General features: G+C 39.8%; 1 protein-coding gene across 1 annotated transcript in view; it reads right to left on the reverse strand.

Annotated features, from left to right (window-relative positions):
• LOC132590663 (protein Jade-3-like) overlaps window positions 1–18,533 on the reverse strand; it is a 47,291-nt gene that overhangs the window by 25,887 nt on the left and 2,871 nt on the right. Inside the window, exon 2 of the mRNA XM_060263626.1 lies at window positions 870–929. Within this exon, the coding sequence (XP_060119609.1) occupies window positions 870–918 (49 nt within the window). The 5' untranslated portion in view covers window positions 919–929. The remainder of the gene's footprint in view (window positions 1–869; window positions 930–18,533) is intronic.

Genomic DNA, 18,533 nt, shown 5'->3' on the forward strand with positions numbered 1-18,533 from the left:
ATTTGCAGGGATCTTTTCCAGTGTTCAATGTAAATGACAATCAGCAAAGAACAAAACCACCACATTTCCTGCAAAATGTAATGATATAACGATTACAATGTGATGGGAGAAAACAGGCCAGGGAAAATATCGCATTACCAATAAGTGAACATATGAACATAGGAAGCTGCCTTATACTGAATCAGACCCTTGGTCCATCAAAGTCAGTATTGTCTTCTCAGACTGGCAGCGGCTCTCCAGGGTCTCAAGCTGAGGTTTTTCACACCTATTTGCCTGGACCCTTTTTTGGAGATGCCAGGGATTGAACCTGGGACCTTCTGCTTCCCAAGCAGATGCTCTACCACTGAGCCACCGTCCCTCCCCAAAGTGCGAATTAGTGTTTTATTTCTGCTCATTATGTAGTCCCTGTTTCCCTCTGTTTCACTTGGAGGGCATCATGCCACATCATGTGTTTAAGTCACATACTGTAAATAAACAAAATTGCAAGTCACGAAAGGACAAATGAAGGTTTACTGCAAATGTTAGTCAGCTGTGTCAGCTTAAAAACAAAGATCACAAATTTATTTGCTTGAAAAACTCTCAAGTTTGAATTCTATCAACAGCTTTTTGTAGCTTTAAATTCCAAAAAAAAAAAAATAGTCTTAAAACTATTTTGAACAGTCATGTTCTTCTCCCTGAAATTAGGTTCCTTAATTTGAGGGGTTTTTTTGGCAGTGGTGGATGGTTTCTGAGAACAGAGGAAATGAAATCAAACAAGGGGTTTTTTTTGTAAAACCATAAAAAGAGTTAAAATGGTTTGCCCTCAGACCAGAGAAGGAAACCATAAGAGGGGATGATAGATCAAAGGAACACTAGATCATACCACTTACTTTCATTGTCTGAACTGTCACTGCTGCTTAGGTGCCTGTGGCGTTTCATCCTGACGCATCCTAGAGAGGAGGAGAAGAAAAAGAAATGGTTGGTGAAATTCATCCAGCAAGGCAAACACAAACATACACTGTGAATATTGCTTCCCAATAGTGGAATATTCTCACATGCATACACACACACACGAGCGTGTTTTCTGAAAACAGCTTTCAGCCATGTATTAGCAGTTCACAAATTAAGCAAACCGTAGGGAGCGACTAACTAAACAGAACAGCAACACAAATTCAGTGCCTTCATATTAAACTGTTTATTTTTAGTATAAAGTCACTTTAAAATTTAGAGGCACAGTCAACACACCATTATATTAGCAAGGAGAAGGCTTCATGATATTAAAGAGAGGGAGGGGGTGGCAGAACATTCCATCTGCAACAGGAGAGTTGCTATGGCAGCAGTTGCTAAATGAAAAAAGTTTCTCATTTCCCCAGCACTTTACTTGTACAAAGTATTTCACACATTCTCAAACCATTTGTTCTCACAACCACTACAATGACCTTTTAATGTTTTTATTTACTATATTTATAGTCCATTATTACTGAGACTTAAGATATATTTCACAGTACAAATTCATGCAATTGATAGGACGAGACATCTAATTTCCAATGTACTTGGACTAAGATTACAGAAATCTGAAACAAGCACAAAATGTTAAGACATGAAACAGCATGCAGAAGAAAAATGGTATTATGTTGGTAGAAAATAATGTAACAGGCAACATAACATAGACAGACAACAAATAACACATCTTCAACCAGGGCTTTTTGGTAGCAAATGCCCAGAAGGAACTCATTTGCATATTAGGCCACACCCTCTGATGCAACCAGCTGGAACTGCATTCCTGCTAAAAAAAAAAAAGCCCTATCTTTAACACAGTTCCTTTCCCTTTTAAATGCACAGCTCCTCCCTGTTACAGTACAGCCCTATTTCGTTTCTAGAAATGCCCTCAACAGTTCTGTTTTATATAGGCTGCAGAATAACAAAAGTGTGGGAGGCTTCCTGACCTCTTCAGGCAGGCACAACAGAGAATGCACATTGTTGATTTTGCCTTGAACAGATGGACAAAACAGTCATGGTGAAACACAGAAGAGGTAGTCCTTTAGATACAAAGGTCCAAGACCATGTAGGGGATAGCCAGTACCTCAAACTGAACCAAGTAACTGATGGGCAGCCAATGGAGTGACTGTGGAATATGTGTAATACCTATGCTCCACTTAGCACTTGATAACAGAGTATCAACTGCAATTTCCAAGCAGACTTTGAGGGCAGATCCACATAGAGAGCATTACAGTCTAGTCTTTCTTTTTGAAGATTGTGTTTTCTGTTATCGTAGAATTCCACCCTTGTCTGTGTTAAGAATTCTACTTGCACCCAGTCGTATTTAAATATATTTAGTGAATGCATTAACTCACTTGTGTATAATGATTGATGGAAATTATCATTTGTTACATCTGGTATTCCCCACTCCCACTTTCACTCACCCCCATTAAATACTGGCACCATTTAGACTAGACACCACCTTGTTTTAAAGAACTGTAATGCTTTTATTGTTATTAAGCTTTTTTGAAATGCAACTTGTTGTGAACCATCCTAAACCCAGTTATTGGGAAGGGAATCAAAAATTCAAATAATAAATAAATAAATAACATAATAAATGTACACTTCTTTATAGTCCGCCTTTCTTATGATTCCTGGAAAGAGAGAGGTAATGATTAACAGCCGACATTGTGTGTAGATCTGGTCTTGTTCACTGTACTTTATGTGAGCAGAGCTATCCAGAAATACCTACCATCTAAAAATAAAGCTGGAATGAACAAGTGCAATGTAATGGAACCTCCTATTACACCATGTAATTAATTCCAAACTGAGCCATAGTGCAGATCATCAGATCCACAAAATAAGCTAGGGACAGACAAGGGGATTTCTCTGAAAACCTGAAGGAAATTCCCAGATTTGAAGAAAAATCTGAAATTTAAACAAACAAAAACACATGGTGGGATTAATTTTCCCACAAAGTAGAAAAAAAGTCTGTTGCGTAAAAAAAAAAAAAAAAGCCCACTGAGCTCTCAATGCCCATTTTGGAGGCTGCTAGGCAACTGCAACAATATTGTTGAGCCTTCCAAGCCTTTGTTTTTGTAAAACAAAGCCATGGAAGGCAGGACAGCATACAGCAGGAAATAAGATCCCCCTGCCAGTCCATGCAGATATCCTGTTTGTTGATATTTAAAATTAACAGAGCCCTTAAACCAGGACTAGACACCATCTTTCCTTCCTTCCCCAGGGAACCAGAAGGGGAAGGCGCCTCAGCCAATAGAAGGAAGAGAAGCTTAAACCAATGGAGAAAATTTGCTCTGTAGTTCCTGTGCAATTGAGCAAGCCTTGCAAAGCAAGCTGTTAGACAGAAGGAAGCAAGAGAAAGAAGGAAGCAGATGACAGTCAGTTGTTCGGGAGCCTGATAGAAGCCCTCTGAGCCTGATAGAAGCCCTCTGAGGGCCTGATTTGGCCCCCAGGCCAGATATTGCTTTTCCAGGCTATCACAATCAGAAGGAAAGAGCCACAGCTTCCTTTGCCCAGTTCCTGGATCCCCAGAAACACAAAGAAAGCACCTTTGAGATCAAAGAGTGCTAAAGTTTTAAGCATGTTTTAAGTTTAAAAAAAAAATTAATTGTGTTTTTGTCGTTTATAAAGTTTATATCCCTGCTATCTAATCTTAAATAGGTACACATATGGTCTGGCCCAACAAGGTCTCATTTATATCAGATCTGGCCCTCGTAACAAATGAGTTTGACACCCGTGCTTTAAACAGTCACACACCAGGACTTAAACACATCAATATGTTGTATTACATGGCACAATCCTAAAAGTTTCAGGATCAAAGACAGAAGCTTAAGCATTCTCGTGGTATAAACAATTTTATTAGTAATATATGGTAGCAGAACTATATCTACAACTTATAAAAGCTTAAAGTAAAAGAAAGATCTTTCTACCCCATATCTTACTTTCCCCCCACCCCTCCCTCCGTTACTTGACCCCCGCCAGTGTTATTTTCTTAAAAAAAACAAATATTAAAGGTACCCTTAACTATTAAGAAAAAACAAAAAAACCCCCAAAAGTTATATTCTTATTTTAAAAATCTTAATCATCATCAAAAATTGTCCAATGTCCTTTTATTTTCCACTCTTTTTCTACATATCTTCTGAATTTCTTCCACTCCAAGAAGCTTAAGCATTCTCTATGTAGCCAAGCATATCACAGTCCAAGCCTCAACCAGAATCACATTTGGTGCCAGGAGATGGTTGAAATCCAATCAAAATACATTCTTGCTGGAACCCAGGGGTGTCGAACTCATTTGTTACAAGGGCCAGATCTGACATAAATGAGATACCGTATTTTTCGGACCATAAGACGCACTTCCCCCCCCCCCACAAAAAAAAGTGTGGGGGGAAGTGTGTGTGTCTTATGGTCCGAAGGTACGTACCTTCAGGTGGCGTGATCTGCTGCCTCTTCCTCCGATCCGGCGCTTCCCCCGCGCCTGCCTGCCTGGCTCCATCTTTTTCAGGCAAGCGCTGGGATCGCTCCACGTGGCCCGAGCGCTTTGCAAGCACCGGCTGTGGAGAGGGCAGCGTGCTTTCTCCTTGCCTGTGTGCCTGCCTTCAGCTGTGATGTTTAAAGCAAGCACTGGGATCGGAGGGGGGAGGGAGCGATCCCAGCTTGCGAAGCGCTGGGGCCACGTGGAGCGATCCCAGTGCTTGCCTGAAGAAGATGGAGCCAGGCAGGCAGGCGCGGGGGAAGCGCCGGATCGAAGGAAGAGGCAGCGGATCGCCCCCCAGGAGGAAGGTGCGTCCTATCCTCTGGAGCGCCTTATGGTGCGAAAAATATGGTATTTTTGGGCCAGGCCGTGTGTGTCATAAAATGTAATGTCAGGTAGTGGAGGTATAAACTTTATAAAGCAGGGGTGGCCAACGGTAGCTCTCCAGATGTTTTTGCCTACAACTCCCATCAGCCCCATACAGCATGGCCAATGGCTTGGGCTGATGGGAGTTGTAGGCAAAAACATCTGGAGAGCTACCATTGGCCATCCCTGATATAAAGGATACAGAAAACAGAAAGATTTTTTAAAAGCTTAAAATAAAACATGCTTAAAACATTAGCACTCATTGGTCTTAAAGGTGCTTTCTTTGTATCTCTCCTGTGCAATCCAGGGAACTAGGCAAAGGAAACTCTGGCTCTTTCCTTCCTTTCCCAGGGGACTAGGAGGGGGAGAATCCTCAGCCAACAGAAGGAAGAAAGGCTTGGGTCAGTAGTTCTGCTGTGCGATAGAGCAAGCCTGGCAAAGCAAGCTGTTATGCAGAAGGAAGTGAGAGGGAGAAGGAAGCAGATAACAGCCAGTTGCTTGGGGGCTTGATAGGAACCCTCTGTGGGCCTGATTTGGCCCCCGGAGCTGCATGTTTGACATCCTTGCTCTAGAGTGCTTCACAGTCCTCCTCCTATTACATCTGCTGAGTTTCATCTTACTAAGAAGCCTTTGATAACGAACTTTATCAAAAGCTTTCTGGAAGACACCCTGACCTGGATAGCCCAGGCAAGCCCCATCTTGTCTGATCTTGAAAGCTAAGCAGGGTTGACTCTGGCAACTATTAGAGAGACCTTCATGAAATATCAGAGGTGAGAGGTGGGGGCAGGCATTATTCAGCCACCTCTCTGAATATTCTCCAGGTCCTCAGTAGGGATCAGTCACCAGAGGTAACATGCACACACACACACACAGTCACACATACACATATAAAATACAAAAACACACAAAAAAGAGGGGGAAGCATTCTGGAAGCCTATGTAAACAGAAACTACTGGGTCTCCCTTGTCCACGCTCATGCCCTCAGAGATCAGTGAGACAAGAATCTATGCTTGTACTTTCTCAATAGCTTTTGTTTATCTATCTTTAATAACTGATTCCACCAACCTACCTGGTATCAACATCAGAGTGACTGGCCTCTAATTTCCTGGATCCTTTTTAAAAGATGGGGGTTACATTAGCTACCTTCCAATCCTTGGGAATGGAGGCAGATTTCAGTGTCAGGAGATTCACAAATTCACATTTGAGTTCCTTTAGAACTTTTGGATACACACCATCGGGGGCCTGGTGATTTGTCAGTTTTCAATTTGTCCACTGGTCGTAGGACCTCTTCTCTGACTCAGGTCTTTTGACCCCTCTCCTGAAATTGGCAGTTCTGGAATGGGCAAGCACCTCCAATCTTCCACAGTGAAGACAGAAACAAAAAATGCATTCAGCTTCTCTGCCATTTCCCTATCATCCTTTTGTAATCCTTTTACTGCTTGGTCATCCAAGGGCCCCACTGCCTCCCTTGCTGGTTTTCTGCTTCTAATGTATTTGGGGAAAAATATTGTTGATCTTTATGGGGTTTTTTGGAATATGTTCCTCATAGTCCCTTTTCGCCTGTCCAATCATCAACTTGCATTTTATTTGCCAAACCTGTGCTCCCTTTATTTATCTCACTCAGGCTAGCCTTCAATCACTTAAAGGAATCCTTCTTACCTTTTACTGCTTCCCTTACTTTGTTCGCTAACCATGCAGGCCTTTCTTTATACCTATTTGCACCTTTCCTAAATTGCAGTATACATTTGATCTAAGCTTCCAGTGTTGTCATTTGGAATAGTCTTCAAGGTTCCTGAAGAGAGTTGACCCTCTTTTCCTTTCAGATTCTTCTCCCCAAGCTCCTCCTTTGATAGAATTTATCCCTTCTAAAGTTAAGGGGTAACAAACTTTGTTGCTAGAGTTTCAAAAAGTATTCACATTTCTATCCTTAGATTTCTTTTATTTGACAATTGACTTCATTTAAAAAATGCTCTCAGTTGGCACTTCTTTATTGTTATTCTACATGTTCAATACTCTAGGGACATTTAATCCCCTAAACTTTGGGGGATTGTTATGCACTATGTACTTCTAGGACCATTACTTAAGAGTCCATAATGTTGTTGTGTTCTCTTTAGAGATTATGTTTTCATTCAGCATGCTTTGTGATAATTGGCATTGTGTTCCCCAGTGAATTATTACAGGTTTAATAGCTGAAGCCCAACTAGTCTCTGCTCCCAAACTTACTGGGGAGTAAATTTAAAAAGTAATTGGATTATTCCAACATATTTTATATTTTCAAAATAAAAAAAATGTTTAAAAGGTAGCCTATAAGTGAATTTTTTTAAAAAAATATATCCTCTTAGAATATAACACCAATTGTACAGCTGTACCCAGGGTTAAGTATCTAATAAATATTGCCTGTTGCCTTTGCTACTCCAAAATCACACAACAAACATGCATTCTTAACTTAATGGAATAATTACTGTATTTGACCATAGTAAAATAATAGTAAGTCAACCAATCAGTATTATAACTTTAGATATAAATGTCTATATAACCAAGACACGACATGTACACAAAAACTCTTGACTTCATAATTAGATAATTTCCAGATCAGCATAAAAGAGATCTGAGCTATATAGGCAATTGAAATAAATTAGATCTTTCAGTTTCATATTAATAATGTACTTGTACCAGGCTCCCCAACCCACCCTGGGTCACTTGAAGCATAAGAAAGAGGATCATATCAACAATATTCCCATTACACAGTAAACTGGCTAATATATCAGGTTTGTTTAGTATGACCTGTACAAATCTAAGACAGAGGGAATACAACTAAAACTATTTCATTTATTCATTTTAACCTCTCTGGAATTCAAATCAGACAGACTGTCATCTTTGACAACAGAACTTCTTTTCCAGGGTCAAGTATGACAATGCTTCAATTATTTTCCAAAGGTTTCTAAAAGATGGCTGGTATTACCTCTTGACACTGCTGTAGATCTTTAGCTGAAGTTTCTTGATTGGCTGGAATCATTCAAGGCAATAAAAATAGTCTTTGCTAAATCTGCTTTTTGCTTCTTCCCTTAATATCTATCTTGATTTGAAAACAACATTGTCAGGGAGTGGGGGGCAGAAAATCACACACAGCATATATGTAACAGGCTGGTAGGCAGACAGCAATACAGTCTGCAAATAAATCAGCAACAGTGTGAAATTAAACAAAGCTTAATTGAATTATTTTTCATTGACCCTCATGTCATTTGTCAGACGTTAAATGTAAAAAGACTACTACATAAACACAAGATTACATTTCCCAGCAATTTTAAAATAGAACTATTTTGCCATCAGTGTTTTAGGACTCACATTGAATACATACTGTAAATATCACCAAGTTAATTGCCTTATCTCTAAATGTTATTTGCAAATATGAAGCACAGGACATCTGGCAGGAAGCTGTAAGATGTTATTTGTTCAATATGTTAAGCTGAGACAATTTAATGGAGCAAGTCCCACTTATCTTAATATTAAATACAGCTTTCCAAAATTTCTAGCCAAAAAGTTAAATTAATATATATAAAAATATATGAACTCTTTAGACTTTGCATGAAGTATCACTGTTCTTATTTAATATACAGAATTAACTTGTACAAAGTTTCTGCTAAGAGCAAACAAAGTTACTGTAATGAACACTGCCAGAGATGGGGGTTAAGGGAGGCCAGTATCTGCTTCATTCTCAGCTAAATGGGTTTTTAAAAATAATACGCAATCCCACGCGAGTTTGTGGTCCCTAGCTTTCTTAGCTATGAAGGACAAAACTATCAACCTTGTCATCAAGGTGAACCATTAATGAAAGCCAGTGTGGTGTAGTGGTTAATAGTGTTGGACTAGTATCTGGAAGACCTCAGTTTGAATCTCCACTCAAACCATGGAATTAGCATTTCCACCAACAATACCATCTTCAAAAGCATGTGATTATGAAGATCCACTACAAGTCTTCCTTCTTTCATAGGTTCATAGTGCGAACAGAGGCCACTTCTGACTGTGCTTGTGTCCACGGCCTAGCTATTATTATTGCTAAGTTGCTTCCTCATCCATCTAGTTTATCAGTAGGTGAGCCGAGAGAGATTGACGATGCAGAAAATGCCAAAAAATGCCAGTGCTCATCTGCACAATTTCAGTGATCATATAGAGACGGTCTTCTCAAGCCAATCTTGGGACCTCATCTGGTTAACCTAGATTATTAAACACCAAAAACTTTTCTCATGGTTGATCATTTCCTGTTAAAGGCACAGCTAGTTTTATGACCACTAACTCCCTCCTAGGTGAAGCAACTGAACGGCTGGTGAGGAAACTATAGACCCTCAAGACAACAATCAGCCCTTCATCTATTTCAGTTTGACTTAAGGGCTTGGTTATGGAAGGAAGGGCATTTTTAGTTGTTCTGGAACACGTCAGAATCCAATGGCACCTTTAAGGCTATTTTTTTTAAAAATTAGGGCATTAGCTTTCATGTGTATGCAAACTCCGTCAGAAACTGAAATACAGTGAGCAGTGTTACATATTAGTTGTTCTGGTATATGATTTCCACTTATGAATCAGGAAAATGCATTCATCTGTATCACTGTATTTTTTGATATAGCGGAGATCCAACCTTGTCAAGATAATTAGAAATTAGGATGGCTGTTCAAAGAACAACATTCAAAATAGTTCCAGTCTTTTCTAACTGAGAAGAGCCCCGTGGCGCAGAGTGTTAAAGCTGCAGTACTGCAGTCCTACACTCTGCTCAAGACCTGAGTTCGATCCCCGGCAGTAGCTGGGTTTTCAGGTAGCTGGCTCGAGGTTGACTCAGCCTTCCGTCCTTCTGAGGTCGGTAAAATGAGTACCCAGCTTGCTGGGGGGAAAGTGTAGATGACTGGGGAAGGCAACGGCAAACCACCCCATAAAAAGTCTGCTGTAAAAACGTTGTGAAAGCAACGTCACCCCAGAGTCGGAAATGACTGGTGCTTGCACAGGGGACCTTTCCTTTCTAACTGATCATACATCATACATACATGATGCAAACTTTGATGTTTGAGACTTATTTTGGGGGGGTCTCACAAGGATTAATATCATCCCCAATGCTTTTAAATATCTGTTTAAACACCACTAAATTAGATCATTTAGGGTTATATATGATCAGCACATTGATGTTACATAGCTAGTTATTTAAATAAGTCTCCGGAAGAGGCCGTTTCTATCCTAAGCTGGTGCCTGGGAGAAAATAGGCAAACATTGAAGTAGGTAAGACAGAGGGGATGCTGTTTAAGTTAAAATAAGTTAAAACAAAGTTATTTATTTCTTGGCTCATCCTTTCACATACAGTATGTCTTCATTAATATACAAATCTGCAGAATATGGTTATTACAATATACTACCTTTCTTCACACAGAGACAGCATGCTCAGAGAATACATAAACACACAGGACAAAGTGCTTCAAAACTTTAGTTAATAAATTTGAATTTACATCTGTATTATTCCACTCAAATTTCAGTTTTGCTGAATCTAGTCAACAATTTCATTTTAGTAGAATGCAGAACCCCCAGAAATGACACTCCAGAAGAACAAAAACATCTAATCTAAGAACTGTAGTATCACAATTAACTTCTCATCCTACAATGAACAGTAGAAGCTCCAAGTTTCTATATAGTGTTACCGATCTTAAGCATAAAGCACACAGAAAGAGAAAATTATCCCGTTATAACCCTCATACTAGATTATATTTTGATGACATTTAATAAATAAGAGAGGGGCCAGCATTTAATTGTACTTTAGTAACTTATGCAACTGGGATAGGGAAGGGATTGATAAAAACACTTGTGTGTCAAGAGGACAAGCAGTAAGAATGGCTTTATCCTGTGCTACATACCAGCTATGACCTGGAACTTCAATCAAGGTGCCAGATTTGTTACTTTGCAGAATAGACCCAGTGTTGTGCTCTTTCATTATCTGGATCAGGAATGTTCTATTGCTATAGCTGCACCTGAAGAATCCAAATTAGCAGCTTACCTCCACATGTTTTTAAGACAACAACAAATCATCTCCCTTTGTTGCTTAAATGCTTGACAGTGTTTGTATTTCACTTTAGAAGAATTCTCTTTTCATTGCCACCCTTCCATTCAGTCACTGGCAAGAAAGAGACACTTCTGCATGCACTTCCTTCCGGGCTATAGCAAACAACACTGCTGTTCTTTACTTCCATGCTGCATTTGAGCTACCCCCTCAGTGAATAGCAGCCCTGTGTCTGCCTGTGGGAAAGCTGTGAGGAATGGCCAACAGCAGCAGAATTACACCTAATCCTTGTCAGTTTTTACCACAGTCTGCAGAATTACAGTATTCCATGATTGCTTTTTGCCAACAAAAACCATGGAATGGAAAACTTAAGTCACAAATACACACATGAAAAAATGTTAAATTGTTTTAGAACCATTTGGCATAATTGTGTGCTTCATGTGATGAACAATACAGGATTTCTACAATAGATTGACTTTAAAATACATTTAAAATAAGATTTTAAAAAACAACAACACTGACACCTATGTTCCATATTTTGTTTGAACTCTAAAAGCTCAACATACAACCTGGAGATTTGACAAAAGAGCTTTTAAATGGTGAGATATGGAATACAATGTTTGTGAACAGAAAATCAATTTTCTTTCAAAAAGGTCTCCCACTGAGGGAGTAATCTAAACCAGATCTTCTCAGAAACACAATGTTATTCATTAAGGCTTTCTCCCAATAAGATGTCCTTAGGGCTGCAGCTTAAGACTTCACACTCCTCATTTAAATGCCAAGATATTTAAGGAACAATTTACTGATTCTGCTAGCACTCTCCAAAACTGTGCACAAATTTTAATTGTAATTATTCTATTAAAAGGCAAGCTAAACACCTCCTGTTTATTCCTGTTTGTGTGATACACCAGAAAACGATAATCTATGCACATTTATGTCTCTGACAGGAACAAACATCACATATAGATTTCAACCCTATTTAAATGAACCTATTCATTTAAGTAATTTAAAAAATCACATTTTGATTAAAAAAGAAAGGTTCACAAATACATTTTTTCTACTTCTAGTAAATACTATATTTAAAATGAAAAAAACCTTTGGGCCATATCAGGTAGAAGTAACATCTAAATTCACATTACAGAAACTATTCGATAAACAAAATTTAAATAATTCAAATTTTGGAAATAAAATGTTAACAAATCCTTAAGTAAAAATTCACAAAAAAGGTTTCAGTAAGTGCCTCAGTTGCTCTCGTTTGTGGTCTTGTGCATATATTTGTACATTAACTTTTCTCTGGAATAAATAGAATACAAAGAATTTCAAGCACAATATATGGCTCTTTCCTGGATGCCTCTTACAGCTATGTAACATATCTGACAGATCCTTTTTGCAACATGAGCAGTGTTAATTACTTGATGCAACAAAGGAATACAGTGTCTCTAAACTTTTCAAATATAAAAACTAGGATTGCAGATAGGTGCATTTAAAAGAAAGTGTACAGAATTTGAACTTCTGGTCAAATTGTGCAAGCATATCCTACCTTCATTCACAGCAAAACATTACACCTCAATTTCCTTTCTAAATGCACAGCCACATGAAGACCCCCCCTCCTTTCCTAGATCGAAACACAACCTGAATTGTACATGTGCAGGTGCTTTTAACATGCTTGAGATCATGCCAGTGCTGTTTCAATCCAACCTTATTAGCCTCTTACATACTGAAATCAGATCCCTAAAAGACTCAGAGTTCTTTCCCCAAAGGAAGGGTGAACTATTTATGAAAGGGAGGTGTAAGAGGGAAAAACTACAGTGAGAAGAAATAAGACTGGTTTGCAATTATGCACATGTATGGGGCAGGGGCAGAGATTTGACTTTTCCATAAAAAGGAACACCTGGCTGGCACATTTTATTTCTGAGCTCTCTTGCCAGATGTTGTTATTGAAACAATTTTATATTTCAATAAAAAGCAGGGCAATATTTTAAAGCAACATTGAAGGCTTTTCTATTACTGCTAAACCGGACGTATTCTGTTTGCAATATGAAATTCAACAAAGCAAAGCTATTAACCACCTCTAGATAGTTAAAGAATTTTCTCAAATTTATATCCCTCTCCTTTGCCACTGCTGCCTGAAGTGTAATTCCTGGGGGCTGGTCTCCAGGAGTAAGAAGGAATCAGCAGAAAACAAAAACAACCCCCCCACACACACACACATACCTCTTGCACAAACAGAAGTGTCCTGCTGTTAGAAGATTATATTGGATTGTCTTTTTTTTTTTTGCCTTACTTTGGTTTGGTGAAAATCAAACCAGGGAGAGAGCTGGCATGGTGTAGTGGTTAAGAGAGGCAGACTGTAATCTGAAGAACTGGATTTGATTTCCCACTCCTCCACATGCAACCAGCTGGGTGACCTTGGGTCAGTCACAGTTCTCTCAGAGCTCTCTCAGCCCACTTACCTTACAGGATGCCTGTTGTGGGGAGAGGAAGGGAAGGAGACTGCAAGCTGCTTAGAGACACTGAGTGAAGAGCAGGATATAAATAAAAAAATCCCATATCCTGTACTTAAAACTAGCACTCCAGGACTTGCTTCTTGAAAGTCTTCTGAACAGCTTTGAAATGTGAACATTCAGTGCTGAAATCCCACCCACATATATAGCAAGACCTAATAACTAGCCACTGGTCCCTCAAACCCCTTTTCTTTCACAGCAAAGAGCTAATCATTTAGATATTCAATAAAGTGAATTTATAATAAGTATTTTAGTAATTTACGTCTTGTGAAGAAGCTATTGTAACTTAAAATCTGTAAACCTTCTTAGTTATTAGTTTGCCCAATTAGATACACTTCCTTCTATTCTGCATCTCAAGTAACATTTCTGAAGATGTTCTCAAGTACAGTGAAAAAAGCAGAAAATGTTTTCTTCATGTACCCTTTATGATACATGAAGACAACCAAGAGATTTTCCTTATTATTACAAATGGAATTTTCCCCCTTCCCACCTTTCCTTAAAGATATCAGATCCAGTCATGCTGGAGGTGAATGGTTTGTTCACATACTCCAATGAATTTCAGTATATGGATGTTGTCTGGTACTTTGGAAATTCCTTTCAAGCCGACTGCTCTAGAAGGGTAATTTTGCCTTTACATGGCACACTTTAAGTAGAGATTTACAGATGTGAATGGACGTAATCTGAGGCATTTATTTTTCAGAGGCTAAAATCAAACCCAGTATACAGACTCTGCATTAATTCTTCCATCTTTTATAAAACACCATATTTTACTATATCACCACAAACACAAGTCTACAAAGTCATGTGAGAAATACAGTATATATAGCTATGAATGCTATTATATATACATGATAATCTCCTAAAAGCAGAAAAACAAAAGACTGCCTACAATCTCTGCAGCATTTGTAAAAGCTTATTTGTAAAAGCTTATTTGTAAAAGCAGGAACAAATTCATTCAGACTGGAGTAAGATTTTTAAAAGTCTTCGCAATCAGAATGCCTCATCCTTTTATGTTAGTTCTAACATGAATGTTGTATAATTCAAATTCACTGTTTGTTCTAATTTAAATTACTATACGTTTGATTTTCCATAGCATTAAGATGTTTTAACTCCATGCATAACTCTAAGTTCTTAGACTGAACACTACAAAGTATCTCCTAAAATCCATAGCTATCAGTGGGATGCTTTCCCAGTTAACTGATGGGAAATTATAGATATCTCGATTTGAAGATAACTTTCCCCCTCAATACTAAATATTTTATCTCCTTATCTCTTCAACCTTTCATAGCGAAAGATGGATTAGATTTAAATTAAACTGGGGTGAAAATTGGTGGAAGGAATATTTACAATTTGAGCTGCGCAGATGGCACAACAGTGACAAAGTGTCCCAGCTATAGTGACAAAGTGTCTGGAACAAGGGAATAAACAGGCAAGTTCAGTAAAAGTTTAAGTTCAGCAAGGAGAGGAATCCAGGGCATTAGTCTCTCCACATCCATAAAAAGGTAAACACATATTTTGCAAGCAAATCTAAATAAACAGGACATTTTATTTTAAAAGGGGATATTTTTAAAAAGCAATTATGAACGTAGAATGCCAGCAGAGAGTTCATATCCGATGTATTGCACTAAATGAAATATGTATGTCTATCTGCCAGCTGGACAGAAGTCATGGGTATGTGCATGGTGCAGGAACCTCCTGGTTCTCAAGAAACAAGTTCACACCCTTGAGACCAGGGTGGCAGACCTGGAGAAGCAGAAATAGGGACACAGCTAAGACTCTCACAGACTTGTAAGATGTGTTCCACTCTGAGAATGGCAACTGTCAGGGAGCATGAGTATCAAGTGAAAATGGCACCATGCTGATGAAAGGGGGACTGTTCCCTCAAGAGATCCCTTCTGCAGTTGATGGACAGGTATCCTTTAACACGAAGGAACATTCCCTGGGCAGAGATGAGGGAGGCACTTGGTAGTTCGTATTTGATCCTTAGACATATAGAGAGACGGACTGCGAACCAGCGTAAGGACTACATGGTGACTTACCTAACATTACGCATGGCCTAGACAGGCTGGCAGATAATGCAAAGGAGAAGGCAGTGGTCATGATACATGTTGGCACCAACAATGTGGGGAGATGTAGTCTTGTGGTTCTATAGGAAAAATTTAGATTGCTAGACAAGATACTCAAGGCCAGGAGCTCCCAGGTAGCCTCCTCAGAAGTACGGCAAGTTACACATACAGGGCTTGCCAGACAGGCACAAATGAAGAGTCTCAATGCATGGATGAGACAATGGTGTAGCTAGGAAGGGCTTTGTATGGCACTGGGATACTTTTTGGAACAAGCAGGACCTCTACAAAAGTGACAGCCTCCATTTGTCCCAAGAAGGAACCAGGCTGCTGGTGCTTAAAATAAAAAAAAGAGCAGTTTTGAAATTAAATCTTGGAAGAAAGCTGTGCACAATGGGTTTGTTCCAGCCTGCAGGCCCTATTCCACCCTGCTGCACTAGCTTTTTCCAACATCTGGTGAGGCTTTCCACCACACCTGACCGCTGGAAGGGTCAGGACTAGGGATAAGCATGAACTCGGAAAATGATGGTTTGTGAGAAACCACGAGCCATGGTTTGTGAACCTCCACTAACTTCCTGGTTTGCCAAAACAGCTTGTGGTTCATTAGGTTCATGACTGAGTATCCAAAAGATGCTCCTGGGCACCCTCTCCGATATCCACCTTGCTGCCACCATGTGCAAGCCCCCACTTTGTTTCCTGAAAAAGCAACTTCCTGCAGTGCTGGAGATCTCATTCTTTCACTGTTCACACTTCCTGGCCTTCCTCTACCACCTCCAAGGGTCAGGCCACCAGCATAACCACTGCAAACACCCCCAAATCCAATGTACACCCTTTTCCTTGTTGACAGTTTCCTTCTCCTGCATCAAACCCCCATCCCTCCCCCCGAAATTGCCAAGGCTCTTGCAAGTGAATTCACAAGGCATTTAAATTCCTTCTGAGCTCACTGGAGTGGCCCACCATTGCCTTGGGCATCAGCTTGTCTGGTCCAAGGATCTAAACCGAACAAAACAAAAAAACAGGCCAGTTTGTGGGTGTTTCATGAACAACGTGATTGCCTGAATCATAGTTCGTGATCCAACCAACCTGCCTGGTTCTTTATGAAATTTGGTTTGTGCTGATCCCTAGTCAGGTCTCCCAGCTTCCCTTCCAAGATCTAAGGCCTTGTCTCTGTGTCTCACGCTGTCCAGCACCAGGTCACCACAGGGACAGTTTACTGCCTTGTGCACCCCTGGAAGAACAGCTGCTTACCAATTGCCAGTCATCCCCCAGCACTTCTGTTAAAATAGTGAGTAAGTACCTTTAAGACCAAGAAAGTTCTATTCAAGATACGAGCTTTGTGCCTTGCTTGCTACAGAGTGGGGGGGGGGAGAGGGGGGGATTTTTAGTTGGCTTGTTAAGACACGGATCTCCTGGGTGCAACTGGCTTTGCCTCCCCCTTTTCACTGTATTAATGTCTTCATGATCCAGTTCTTAAGTAGGAAAACAATGTGAACTATTTAGATGAGGAATAACAACAAGCCTGTGAGGTGAATTAGGCTGAGTGTGTCCAGACCAAGTTCACCCAGCACAGTTCCTTTGCAGACTGAGGATTTTTAACCCACATAAGTAGGTTGATACTAACCACTGTAAATTGCTGTCTTTGTATTCCTGCACTGCCTCTCCGGGGAAGACTATACTTTTGTGCAATAAATTTTGCTGTAAAATAAATATTAATAGGCATAAGATATAGATGGAACACTATGTCTGGGGCAGTGATGCTCTGTGTTCTTAGTGCTGGGGGCAACAGCAGAAGGGCTTCTGAAGTTCTGGCCTCATTGGTGGATTTCCTGATACCACCTGCGTTTTGGCCACTGTGTGACAGAGTGTTGGATTGGATGGGCCATTGGCCTGATTCAACATGGCTTCTCTTGTGTTCTTATGTTCACATACTGTCTGAAAACAATGAAGATTTGAAATGAAGAAGACATTGAAGAAAACATTGGATTTATATTCCGCCCTCCACTCAAGAGTCTCAGAGCGGCTCACAATCTCCTTTATCTCCCTCCCCCACAACAGACACCCTGGGAGGTGGATGGGGCTGAGAGGACTCTCACAGCAGCTGCCCTTTCAAGGACAACCTCTGCCAGAGCTATGGCTGACCCAAGGCCATTCCAGCAGGTGTAAGTGGAGGAGTCGGGAATCAAATCTGGTTCCCCCAGATAAGAGTCCGCACACTTAACCACTACACCAAACTGGCTCTCATGACTACTGCTGAAGGTTAAAGCAGAAAGTGCCAAAGCAGGATCACAGCTGAACATCAAAAAGGCAAAAATAAGGACTACTGAGGAATTACACAACTTTAAGACTGATGATGAAGAAACTTAAATTGTTCAAGATTTTTATTCCTTGGCTCCATCATCAACCAAAAGGGAGACTGCCACCAAGCAATTAGAAAAAGATTGACACTTGGAAGTGAAGCCATGAAAGGGCTAAAAACATTCTTAAGGGACAAGGATGTGTTGTTAGTGACCAAGATCAAGGTAATTAATGCAAAAGTATTCCCCATTACTATGTATGGATATGAAAGCAGGATAATGAAGAAAGATGAAAGGAAGAAAGTTGATTCCTTTGAAATGTGGTATTGGAAGGAGAGTTTTACAGATGCCATGGACAAAAAAAGACAAATCAGTGGGTTGTAAATTAAATCAAACCTGAAACTCTAGAAGCTAAAATGACTAAATTGAGGCTATTGTACTTCACATTATTGGTCACATTATGAGAAAACTCACGGGGAGAACCATAAAGTTGAGCACAGCAGGAAAAGAGGAAGACTCAACATGAGATGGATTAAATTAAGGAAGCCATAGCCCACAATTTGCAAGACCTGCACAAGGCTGTTTATGATAGGATGTTTTGAAGGTTATTAATTCATAGGGTCACCATCAGTCAGAAGCAACATGACTTCATACACACACACACATACCTCAAAAAGAAAACCTCTTTCCAGACGTTAACAGGGCCAATGGATCAGGTCTTCTGAAGCAGCAATTGTGGGAGAGTATAAGTCTTTGCAGACACGGTTAGCACTGTACCAGAGTTTATGGTATAGCTTTCCCTATAGCTTTATTTTAAGGCCAAGA

This window comes from Heteronotia binoei, unplaced genomic scaffold, assembly GCF_032191835.1.
Source record: "Heteronotia binoei isolate CCM8104 ecotype False Entrance Well unplaced genomic scaffold, APGP_CSIRO_Hbin_v1 ptg000532l, whole genome shotgun sequence".
Taxonomy (NCBI): domain Eukaryota; kingdom Metazoa; phylum Chordata; class Lepidosauria; order Squamata; family Gekkonidae; genus Heteronotia; species Heteronotia binoei.